The sequence below is a fragment of the Odontomachus brunneus genome, unplaced genomic scaffold (genome assembly GCF_010583005.1).
Source record: "Odontomachus brunneus isolate Ranch 3 - 2012 unplaced genomic scaffold, Obru_v1 Obru_scaffold_011, whole genome shotgun sequence".
NCBI classification, from domain to species: domain Eukaryota; kingdom Metazoa; phylum Arthropoda; class Insecta; order Hymenoptera; family Formicidae; genus Odontomachus; species Odontomachus brunneus.
The window spans coordinates 2,363,917-2,377,100 of NW_022639461.1; the positions used below are offsets into that span (position 1 = coordinate 2,363,917).

At 42.2% G+C, this 13,184-nt stretch overlaps 1 protein-coding gene across 6 annotated transcripts in view; it reads right to left on the minus strand.

Annotated features, from left to right (window-relative positions):
• The window catches only part of LOC116840654 (AF4/FMR2 family member 4-like), a 303,805-nt gene that overhangs the window by 228,849 nt on the left and 61,772 nt on the right, over positions 1-13,184 (minus strand). The window contains exon 1 of one of the 6 annotated variants that reach the window (XM_032807617.1): positions 2,982-4,335. The exons of the other annotated variants lie outside the window; for them this stretch is intronic. Within the exon in view, the coding sequence (XP_032663508.1) occupies positions 2,982-3,022 (41 nt within the window). The 5' untranslated portion in view covers positions 3,023-4,335. Of the gene's footprint in view, positions 1-2,981; positions 4,336-13,184 lie in introns of those variants that run through there. 6 annotated transcript variants of the gene reach the window in all.

A 13,184-nucleotide genomic window follows, 5' to 3' on the forward strand; every position in this document is an offset into this window, starting at 1 on the left:
CTCTAACGCCTCTGGTTACGCGTAATTGACACCGTGCTTGGATTTATAATTACATGTCGCGCGCGTGCATACCTCCGGCTCATGCCTTCACCCCAACGCGTTCTTTTCGCGAGAGTCGCATCTGATACACCGATTCGAATGAGCGATACCGATACCCCAAGACAGGAATATCCAATGTCAAATTGCGTCTCGCGGAACAAAAAGAAGGAGAACGCCGAATTTATATTTATATATATATATATACTCACAATATAGCACAACATCACGCATATAGTACGGTTCTTTGAGCGCCAAGCCGCGGAACGACGCGACGCTGCTCCTCATTCTCTGACACGTCTATGCGCAGGCGTAATAAGTAAACGCGACTGAATAAATAAGTAATTAATACGCTAATACGCGCACGACTCGCATTTACACGTTTCCGACGAGAGAGTCTTCGTCCCGGTAAGACCTCAATGTTGAAATTAAATATTCCTCTGACACACAAGCGGCACTGACTCGACAATTGTGCACTTGTTGTACCTCACAACTCATGGCAGTGTAGTAAAATATTTAAATACAAAAAATTGTCGAGGTGAACGAACATGTCACTTAAATTTTTCCCAAAAATTCTGAAAATTTTATGATTTTATGTTTGTTATGTATCGTATGTTATTTTATAATTAACCCTTTACTTGGCAGACCAAGCAAAACCATAGACTAGACCAAAGGAAGAAAATTCTTGCGTGTTTAATTGAGGTAAATGATGTCTCATGAATGGAGTTGCATTGTTTTCAAAACATCATTTGGAAACTGTATTTTCAATGATTTTCGTCATTTGGTGGTAAATATCGAAACTACCGAGACACTTCGAGTCGAAATTTTAGCTTTACTTTGAAGCTGAAAATTTCTACTACAAATTAGCAGCAAATTAAAGCCTTTGAGCATCATAGGGGAATTATTCAACGTCGACAATACGGACTCGAGCAGCCGTTCTTTTCTCTCTTCATTTCCCCTGACTGTCTTTTAGTCCGCTGTTCCATAATTTAGCGACCTACGCAACTTCGTCGTCGACGACGACGGCTGGCAAGTATTCTGAACGTTCTCGTTGCTTTGCGAGTTCGACTCTCGAATTCCTTACGTCGTGCTGATCTCTTCGACACTTTCGTCGGCTAAAGACCGCGAACGCACGCGCGCGCGCGCGCGCACTTTCCTCCGCGCCAAAAGTTGGCTCGGGAATAAAACTCGTGACACGATTAAATTCATTCCCGCGAACGAAGGGTCGAGTAGATGGTCGGACTTCAAGTTCTTCTAACGCTAACTCGTCTGTAGCGCGGATTTTTCTCTCTCACGTAAAAGTATCTCAAATTAGGAACTTTGGCTGGGCGAAGTTTGCGATACTTCTACTCTGTGTTGGCGAATAAGTGTTCAGACTTCGCATAAAAGATTTCTGATAAATCTCTCCTGCATTAAAACGCCACTCAATTGTTGCATATCGATGAAGTTGTTGCTCAATCTTCCCTTAAATTGCCAGTATTCGTTACTGAAACGCTCTATCCGACAATATCGAGACACCCTGTACACGTTATTTTAATCTGAGGCAACGCGCGTACCCCACATGCTCTGGTTAAATCACTCCCTACATCGTTAATGGATTCCTCCAAAAGAAACCAGTCTACTCCGGATTGTCCACATACAAAACCACATTCGCATATGCTCGGGCACATACATGGTGTCCCAATGATTACTGCACCGACATCTAATGGAAAGTTCACTTGGATTTTTCTTCAATAAGAATATTCAAATGTAATAGTAATTTTTTTCAAATAACAGACGGTTGAAAGCAGAAGCTTTCTTTTTGGAAAAATGTGTTTCACAGATGCAAATGAATATAAAATCATATCCCTCGAAAAGCTTCAAGTCGCTTTTATTTTAATGATAAAAAAAAAGTTAATGAGAAATTTCGCTCAGAGAACAAGAATTTCGAACACAATTATGCAGGTGACAATTATACGAGTTTTGTATATAGAATTAATGTATAAGTTTGTCAAGAAAATATACGTTACAATTCTACATACAAAACTTGTAAAGTTATCATCTATATATTTGACATCATTGTGGTTTTCTTTGATAAAGAAAGAAAGATTAGAAGATACATTAGTAATAATATACAATGATCTTCGTCAACATCTTTCCAAAGTCGAAGTGAATGAGTCATAGGGACTACCGTTAGGCATACACACGACGCTGTTATCCGGACACCCCGTATACTATCTAGAGAATCCCTGCGACAATCACTACCTCTTAACACAACAAGGTTAGCGCTAAACGCCTTCTTCGGCCTTTGGATACACTAACGACTAACCGGCGATACCATAACAAGCCGTACATCCCCGTCAAGATCAATAAACAAGGCGTCAATCTTCTGACTCATCCCCCCATAATCGCGCCGCTTCACCACCACGGACGTGTGCCCGCTGCTTTTGCAGCAGCACTGACGTACTCATGACCCCGTATCCCCCGGGCACCCCCGCAAAATAAACTCGACTCGAGCTTTTCGAAAGCATCAGTGAACGCCCGAGTGTGTTCTTCCCGTTTATTCAAAGCGAGATGAAATTGCGGCGAAGGGTTTTCCGACATAGATAGAGGATTCCACGTTAGAATCTTGCTACCTGCGAAAATTCGCCGACTAGCCAGCCAGCCAGCCAACCAGCCAGCTAGTCAGCGGGCCGACCGTCGGTAATTGACAGCAGGTCAAATTCTGACAAAAAGCAATTTCGACAAGGTATACTCTACTTCACGATGACTCGCCATTATCCCTTAACACACCCTTCTTCTCTTTCCGACTACTGTTTGTCACAGAATATTTTCGAACGAGAGAACGACACACACTTCGGTCCGGCTTGCGACGAAACGCGCAGGAAGCCCGGTGTGTTTCGCTTCCATAAAAGGAAATTGACGCGAAGAGCGAGGCGGGATAGAACAACTCAGGTGGCACTCACCGCGGTTTCTTCATGACTTGCGCTGGCTTGTGGCTCGGCATGTCACGTGTCGCTGCGGCTGTGCATCGTCAGGCGTCGTTCCATGATAGCCGCGTATCGTCCGTCGTCTTCTTCTTCTTCTTCGTTGTCGGTCGTCCACTTGGAGGGCTCCGTGCAGAGGACGATCGCGTCTAGATTCTCGTCGTCGCGGCGCGATTACTCACTACTACCAAGGTGTTGTAGCCGTTCGTGTTCACCCTCCTTCGCCCCGTGCCGTCGTAGTAGCAATGCGAATACGAGACGGGAAAACTCTTGGCAACGTCGCCTCGCACCGAAACGCCGTCATACACCCCGCGTGTGTCCCCTCTTGTCCCTTTCTCTCGCTCAGTCTGTCTCTTTCTCTCACTCTATCTCTCTCCCGCTCGAAACTTCCCGCTCATTCACCGCTCTCTCGCACCGTTCTCCCGGTACGTGTGATGTATGTATGTATGTATGTATATATGTATGTATGTGTGCGTCCGCTGCCGCGCTGGCCGAATGTGCACTTAGCTATCTACCTGTGCGCACGCGACTCGCACGAATACACACACACACGTAACAACACATGCGTAGTGCACGACGGACGACGACGACGTCGTCGAGCACCGGTGGTGCGCTACGCGGCTCTGCTGCTGTTCACCGATGCCGCGCGGAGACTCGTCGCGACGTACCGTCGACTGCCGAGCACCGCGACTCGGCAGAGTTACTTACAACAGAGTCCTCTCTCTCTCCCTCTCCCTCGCGATTTGATCTGTCGTTTCGTTCTCGCGACAATCCACGCTGCGAAATCGCGACGCGTCATCGGCCGCGAGAGCGTTCCCCACGTTCACGCAGCGCGTTCACAACGCCGCTGGTGCGCGAAGCGCGGCCCCGACGCGTCGTCTCGACGCCGTGGTCTCGCGCTACGCCGCGTGAAATTCTGCTCGAGATTACTTACTCGATTCGAACGGAACGGAGCGCGACGCGGCGATCTCTCTGTCTTCCGTCGCACTCGCTCCCCTTCACTTTCTCTATCTCTGTCTCGCTCACTGCCTCCACTCGCCGCGTAGTCGATTGTTTTGCCGCACTGTTCGCGACACTTTCGCAATATCCGACGACGCGACCGCGACGGCGAGAACACGAGCGCGGCGATTTTCACGCGCGCGGCCGCCCGCGCATCCCCGAATATCCCGTCATCACCCGATATCGTCTTTATCGGAGGTACTCTCACTCGCTTGCGCTAGCGGAAGCCATATTGCGATCACTGTCCGTGCCACCGTCGGAGCGCCAATCGAGAGCCGAGCGTGATCGCCCATTGGTCGACAGCACCTGCCTCCGCGAGCGACATCTGTCGACAAGGGGCGAAAGCGGCTCGCTGTTTTATCGGCCGCGCGATTAATGCGAAAGCGCGATCGGGATCAAGTGCGTATACGCATCTCGTATTGTTGCATTGTCTTCCATGCACCGCGTGTCACGCCGGTGACCTTTACTTCCGGCCGTCCAATCGCGATTTCAACCGCAGGGCGACGTCATCGTGATTGTTAATCGTATGACCCGTATGATCTCGACCGACGTATGTAATGCGCTGCTGCTTGGATTGAAAAGAATACGATCAAGTTTAATCTTTTCGAAGACATCGATTTATACGAATCACATTTTTACAAAGGTGAAATGTGTGTTTCATTTTCAGTGTGTCACCGTTCACCCAATACTTCTTTTTAGCCAGTTGAAAATTCATATTCTCTTAATCGACAACAATTTCGCGAAAAGGATAATATCGAAATAATTTCGTCGTTAATCACAGCTCATCAGTCTTCAGAGCGTCGTGTAATTATAAAACTAAATCTCAACGCTCATCAAGACCCCATTAAATCTCGCCCGGAGGTAGTAACCGAGAAGTATGACTTCGTAGTTTCTGTTTTCCTTTCCCGAAGCTTAGTTCCGCCAGTCTTTTATTTATGATACTTGATTGTTCAAAAGGTAGAGCTGCCTCAATATTCCGTAAAATCAGTTTGAAATTGCTCACTTTCGTCGTGAAAGATTAATTCGGTAACGGTGACACCTTGGCTTTATCTTATTATTATTTCCTGTACTTAAACGCATGAATTAATTTAAATACATAATTCTCGTGCCGTGAGTGCAACTAAAAGATAACAGCATACTGCTTTACCACACACTCGATGTAAATAGGAGATATCCTGACAATATTCGCTTTGGCGTTTAGAAGTAATTTGGGAACGGGAGAGTTAAACACAGGGGATAATGGCCTTCTGCGACAGACACTTGGTCCATCAGCCGTATTATACGCGCGCATAAATTGCTTATCGCGTCCAGCCCTCGCTCGGATAGATGATTAGTCGGGGCATTCGATCACCTAAAGCCCTTCGAACTTTCCACTGATACCAATATCGAACAACGATCCCGCTGTTCAGCCACCGACGACTGGATCGATTATATGAAATCATATGATTTTCTAACACAAATATATTTAAGTGAAATCATATGACTTTTTAAAACGCATTGCTTACATATATATATATATGTGTGTGTGTGTGTGTGTGTGTGTGTATAAGCGATTTGTATTAAAAAACTACGATTTGTAAAAAAAACTATATGATTCAATTTAAAAAATTCAAATTGGCTTTAAAAACACACACACACATACACACCTTGGCGAGTCCATCATAAGCTCAAGCATAATCACACGTTCTCTTGAAGCCCTACAACTTTAATCTGGAACATTCCTTTCTATTTTGTTTATTTTACTTTTTATACATTCAGGAGTCTCAATTCATCATTTTTGTGTTTTCACAGTGGCGCACGACGAAGTCGAGCGCCATCGGAAGGTTTCCTTGTCTTAATCAGTTTTATCGTCTAACGTGCTCGTACGTGCGTAAACATCAGTTGAGTGAAATTTCTGCTTGACTTAGACCTGCGGCCTGGCGATGTCGTGTGTGCGACTCTGTCGGATAATAGCCCTTAGTGACCCGAACTTTACGATCAATTGCAGTGAAACTTGGTGAAAATTTTGTTCTCTTACTTATTACCTCGCCCAATAATTAAGAAAATATAAGGTAATAATTATGAAAGTGCGTTAATATTAAGTTTAACACTCATTTCTATTGGTGCTCTTCATAACGTAAACTTTTAATAATATTACCATTTAACATGCTGAAAATTAATACGAGCTAATGGAAATTACGACTCGACTCGCGTAACATCTCGACGGAGCGCATAACGTATTTCGCGTGAGATAAAAATCGTAAAAATGTCATACGCCTACTTTCGAACGCGCAGGAAACGCTACGCTACCGCAGAGAAACGAGAAAGCAGGAAACGCCGCCTCTTTTGCGGTTTAGCTCTGTATGTCCGACATATGGCGATCCTATATTACAACAACAATGCTTTAATTACCGGCGAGAAATAACCGCGACTCTGAATAGCGTGCAAGATCGTTGTCATTGTTAAGACTAAGTACGTCATATGTGCATCGTTTATCACATATCTCTGTGGAGAGAGAGAGAGAGAGAGAGAGAGAGAGAGAAAATACCGATGATATCACACGATACTAAAACTATAAAAAACAATTTTCTCCACATTGCCTTCAACTACGAGCTCATTTGCTTATGTTTGAAAAAGAGAAAAAGTTCTTCTTGAAAAAACAAAAAAGAAATCGTTCCATCTCATTCGTTTAATAATCGTTAAACTCAGACATTTATTTTCCGCAGTGATTGTACACGCAGAAAAATATCATTGCACTGCTGAGGAAAACGACTAGTCAATTTATTTTCCTTTCTCTCAAGTTACGATTATCTTCAAAAAACATTTCCTTAATAATGGTCTCAAAATATACTCATTACATATTTCAGGAAAGCGCGTCATCATGTACTCGATAGAAGAATTTATTTTCTCTTTATGAGAATATTATAAAACTTTTACTTTATAAAATCTTTCGTTCTTAGTAAGCGAGCCGAATGTTTGTTTTAATTTAATAATTTTGATTAAAACGTTAAACTTACTGTGACGCGGTGATATTTGCTTGCCAGACCTCGCGATCTGACGCTCATTACGCCGGTTCATTTATCGACTCCGAAGTCCGACCCTGCGAAATTCAAATACGTTCTGATCTATGCAAACTGCCGTAAGGCAAGTTCGATTTGCAGCGGAGAATTGCGGCGTTGCCATTATATGTTAAACGTTAAACGTCACGAGACAGATAACAAGCACGAATGTGTTTATCGCGATCGCCCTTATCATCGCATTAGCTATCGGAGAATTGTCGTTATCGCGGCTGCTTTTCCATCAGCTATGCGGCAGACTGAAGCTTCTATAATTCTATGCCGCAACCTTACATATGAGCAATTAATTAATATATTAATTTCAGACAGCGGCTTGCATTGAATCTATTTTTTAATCGTCAATGCGAAATGAAAATTGGATAACTGCTGTATACAAAGAGAACCAAACGACAAGTGCTACATGATCGATGCGATAGAGTACGCTACGGTGGAAAACGTTTACAAAACGCCGCAATTTGAAGGTTCTTTTAAACGGAAGAACAAATGCGCCCAGCAGATACAGATTTATACGTTGCTGCGTTGAAATTTCTTCTCGTGGCACGAGCGACTACGTTCTTCTCCCCTGAGAATATTCGAAGAAACCTATTTCTCAACTTCAGAACGAAAGTGATTATCCGCTTTGTTCGTACGCGAGAGCCCGTCCGAAGAACCGTATTCCTTCGCTTGAAATTCGACCGAAGCGAATTTCTTGGGAAAACATTATTGAAACTCTTCCGCCTTGGTGCGCGCGACGCGGCAGCAAAAATTCGAAACAATGTAACGGAGGATTACGCAAACGACTCGTCGACGGCTGTCGCCGGTATTCTTATGTCGAGCAGGAAATTACTGCTTTATAGGTCGGTACAAACTGCTTAATTGAAATATCTACACAAATCTTCCTAAGCCTAAGCTGCGCGACAGGGTCGTCTTGATCAAACGTAGGTACGGCCGTTTGATTGAAGCGCGGCTAAGCTAGATTGAACTTCTGCGAATTCGCGAAAAATACGCTGACACGATGGCGTTATGATTCAGCCGAGAAACCTTTCGCTGTTTATGATCATTTCGCATGACATCTCGTCTCGACAATTGACCTTGACAAAATTGATGATACAACATATATCGAACTCTCTTAAAGTTAATCAGCGAAAGATCATTGAGAGCAGTAAATACTGATTTGCAGTTGTAAATATAGCACTGAAACTGCTCAGTGCCATACTTATAACTGATAGTATTGATTTCTCACTGATTTATTTTAGGAGAGAACTTTATGCCAAAGAGAGATTGACAGAATCTCGCATCTCGTATTTAACACATTATAAAACCTAATGTACACTCTCAAAATAAATTAGGAAAAATGTTTCCGATTGAATCAGTAAAGGGGACACTTCACTGATTTTTAGTATGATTTTCAGTGAAAATAATCTCGCTTTACTGCTCCGCCTTATGTGTCACTGATTCTTACCAGTTAGATTTCAATTATAAGCAGAGGAAACCAGGGCTAGTTAGTTACCGAGATAAGTTGGGAAAACCGATTATATCTGCTATTTCCTAACCAATAACAGAATTAAGCAAGCGAGAGTTTTAAACATGTCAAAGATGGCAATCCCTGCTTGTAAGATTCTGAAATCTGCACGGAAAAAAGATTTGATTGAATTAACCAAATATCTGGTCGAATATCAACGATGCAGAAATTCCGATTAAAGTAACCCAAATTCTGTTTAAGTCAACCAAAAATCTTGTTAACTTAAACAGAATTCAGGTTACTTCAATCGAAATTTCTGGATCGTTCATATTCGACCAGATATTTGGTTAAATCGACCAAACCTTTTTTTCCGTGTGTTACAGAACAGTAGAAATGATCGATTTTGCCAATTTATTCTGGTAGCCAACTAGTCCCGTATCTTCCCTACAGCACAATTCAGTGAAGAATACATTGATTGTATTTCAAAGAGTAAGTTTAATATTGCAAATTATCTCACAGATAAGCACGACACGGGGCAAATATTTGAAATCTCCCTGTTATCGGCGTGATTCTTTCCAAGTACGCATAACGCGCGTATTTAAATAAGCTCCCCCTTCGAGTAGACAGGCGCACGCAGCCTATGCACTATACGCAACGCGGTTTTCTATTTTCTAGCCTTCTTATTTCGTTGACCTACTGCACGACGAGACATGCGCAAGCGGATATGCAACAAGTATACATCAGTCGCCGCGATCTTACGCAGGCTCCGCTCCGATCGCGGACGTTCTCCGCGACAGACCGTGCGGGAAATGATTTTTGTTTTAACGTTCGGCCGCGGTACGAACGCGATCGCGCTCCCGACGACGCTCGAAAAATCCCCCGTCCGGCGCGAAAGCCCGTTCAGCAAAAAAAAAATCAATACAACAACGAGTCTCAATGAGTACAGTTCTATTCGGCTTTGTCAAAACCACAATCCCCCGAGTTCCCATTTTATAAAAGGCATCGATTTAATCTGTTCTTTTTTTTCTTTCTTTTTATCTCGTTGTTAAATGACGTTGTTAAATGCTAAATTCGTTTGTCCACAGGGCATATGGCGCGAGCAAGGCTGGATTCGCGCTCGGCGTCATCGCGGACGTGAAACGAGCAACGAATCTTGCGCCGTGGACTGACGTCTCGGGCCGGTAATAAATCCCGCGTTACGACAACGCGGCCGCGAATCTCGTTGGCTTTGTGAGCAAGGCTCCGCCGGGATGCTATCGGCGGCCGTACATGCAGAAAAGGACGTGCAACAAGTCCTCGTCAATGGCCTCTTTCGGACATTCCTCCTCTTCCGACGTCGCTTACGTCAGCGGTGACGCATGACTTCCGCCACGTCACGCCGACGCGCCGCTCAATGACGTAACACTACTCGCGCACTTAGCGCAATCTTCCCCTTCTCCCCTCTCCTCCCTCTTTCTCTCATTCTCTCTCTCTCTTTCTCCCTCACCCTAAACACGCCGCGTAACTTATAGCAATTGCCGTCCAAGTGCATCCGGATATTGATTGCGCGAATAAAATCACTCAAATAGTTTTTGCGTGCACTGTAAAAACTGATGTGTTAAATTTACACATTTCATGCGTCCCAAATCATCCACTCTCATTTATGTGTAGATTTAACACAAAACAAACGTGTTAAAAAGTCACACGCATAGTATGGAAAAAATTAACACAAGAATTTAACACTTGAATATCGTTAGGAACCACAGGTTGTGTTAAATTGACATATTTAATATGTCAGATATAGATTATGTCAATTTAACATTTTCATTTCATCAAAACCATTGATTAATACTTCTCTGAAATGTTAAAGTAACGTTTTATTTTAGTTAATTTAACGTTATACACACATATGTCAATTTAACACAAACTGTGATTCCTGACAGTATTCGAGTGTTAACTTTTTACATATTATACGTGTTACTTTTTACCATATTTGTTTTGTGTTAAATTTATATATAAAGGAAAGTGGATGATTTGAGACACATAAAATGTTAAATTTAACACATCAGTTTTTACAGTGTGAGATATGTGTTTACAAAAAACATTATCACATTATGTGTTTACAAAATACATTATGTGATTAAAAAACATTTTTAATCACACTCATTCATTACCAGGCCTTATTATATTAATCATTTTTTTACTTATATTCTTATCCCAATATCTCACGGCAATTACAATATGTACACACTTCACAATTTAAATTTCCATTTTTGACTTGTTACTATTGCCTGTTGATCACAGCCATTACATTATCTAATCTACTTTATCTCTTATTTCAGTTTGCCTGTCTGTTATCACAACGTTGTATTACTATCTCTTGACTTCTTTACATCATTATAATCTACAGTTTTAACATCCTACATATTCCCATCTTTACTCCTGTTTTTCTTTTTCCCCTTTATTCTCCTTCAACTCCTTGTTATTTCTTTCTCTTCAAAGCTTCCTCAAAATATTGCTTTTCACCTCATTTAACTCATTATTCCGTCTTTTCCATTTTTCTTTGCTGTCACTTCCTAATTCTTCAAACAACATTCTTCTGTAGTTTGACACGTATTCACATAATGCCTTATACAATCCTGACTTTTTCCGTAGAATATACATATCCTATCTATCTCAGACAATTAAAGCCACTTCCATCTATTTTTATTTCGTTATATCTCTTGTTATACTTTGTACACGCGCGCAATCTTACATTCCTCCCATTATCTCTATAAATCTCTCTTTTTGTCTCTTATAATTATTTCCGCTTCTAAATTAAAAAAAAAAATTCGTTTCTTATATCTTCCAAAAACTCTATTCTCCATTCTTATTCTGTATATTTCTCCTCTTATTCTCTATATTTCTCCTTTTCTTTTCCATATGTATTCCCAATTTCTTGCCTCCTGCTCTCTGCAGCATTTCCTCGCTAGATTTTCTTTCTTACATTTTAAAATCTTTTCCTCGTGAATAATCTCATAATATTTCCGATTTGTTATCTCACGACAAGGTCGACGAAATGGCGTGATAAGCGCGCGAGTCTTTCGGGCAGATTCGAATTCCACGCGAATTCCACGATAAGAAGAAAAAGCGAATAAACGAATCCGACTCGTATCCTTCCTCGATGCGACGGAAAGAAACGTGGAAACGGAAAAAGGACGACGGTTAAAGAGTGAACAGCAGATGGAGTAGCGAAAGGGAGAAAGACTGAAAGTGGAAACGAGAGAACGAGGCAGACGAAAGTCCCTCTCTATTGATTTCCTGCCGAGGGTGGGACACAACGAAGGGAGGATTAGGTATCGGCCCTTCTCTCCTCAGCGTCGCGTTCACCCCGATCTTCCTCTTTCTCGCTTTACTTCCCTCTTTCGTTTGTTCGGCTAGTCTGCAGCAATTCAACGAGTACCTGTCCGAGCGAGGGAAAAGGTGGAATGTCACTGAGAATTATGACGAAGCAAATGACAAGTCTCTCGTTCCAGACAAAAGGGATGAGCGAATGCGTTGTCCGCAAAAACGAAATTCCCTTCGGATATATCGTTTACAAACAATCAGATAAATAGATCTCTGGCGTTTCTCGTAAAAAAAACACAAAGAGACATAGACTGCGTTCGATTTGGGCGCTTATGCGCTGTAAGCGTCCAAAGCGAACGCAGCCATAGAGATATTTATGCGCGCGAATATCTTGTTCAATTGTTAACACGGGATTTAATAAGCGCGGTAAAGTGACAAATCGACGAAAGACAACGTGCAACGTGGCGTGAATAATACAACACACGCGACACGGTGTCCGATAAATTGACAATTAACCCCGCTAATAAAAATTAGCGAATTTTGAACGCGAGATATGATGACACAAATGCGATTACGCGCACACCGACATGATAACGCGGGGTTTGTTCATGCGGAATTTCACAAATTCCATTTTTAAGGGCCCAAGTAGAAAGAGCGACCTCTTTTTAGTTACTAACTGACCAGGAATTTTAATTGCTGGCTAATTTGTGATGAGTTTAGGCAACGCTTGCTTCGCCAGTAACTAAGTGATAAAACTGTTCAGAGTTTCTGTGGCCAGTTTCTAACTTTTCTTTTGTACAATATTCTGTTAAATAGTTTACATCGCTTGAGTTTTACTTATTTTATTATTCAAGTTATAAAAATATATAACGTGAAACTCGTGTTTTTCAGAAGATAGGGTCTTTTCACGCGCGTGTCAATTCATTCATTATTGAGATAGTTCTAACTCTACTTAAAATTATCATTTTTTGCCTACTTTCTGGTCAGTAGCTGACCTCTTGGTCAGATCTCGGCGAGGGAGCAGGATGTAGTAGGACATTAAGGGTTTGCAGGGAGAGTAAGAGAGAAACGGACAAGAGTCGCTGGAGAGACGAAGCTGGGTGATACAGTTAGGAAATGCCGCTGGTAACTCTTTTTCTTTTCAACTAGAAAAATTTCCAGGAAAAACTGGCCAGTTTTTACTCATTAAGATTTATTAGACAGTAACTATTCAGGAAATGGATATTGATCAGTATTTCTTAATACTGGCCAATATCTTTCTGTTCATTTCCTGAATAGTTACTGTCTAATAAATCTTAGTGAGTAAAAACTGGCCAGTTTTTCCTGGAAATTTTTCTAGTTGGAAAGAAAGAGAGTTACCAGCGGCATTTCCTAACTGTA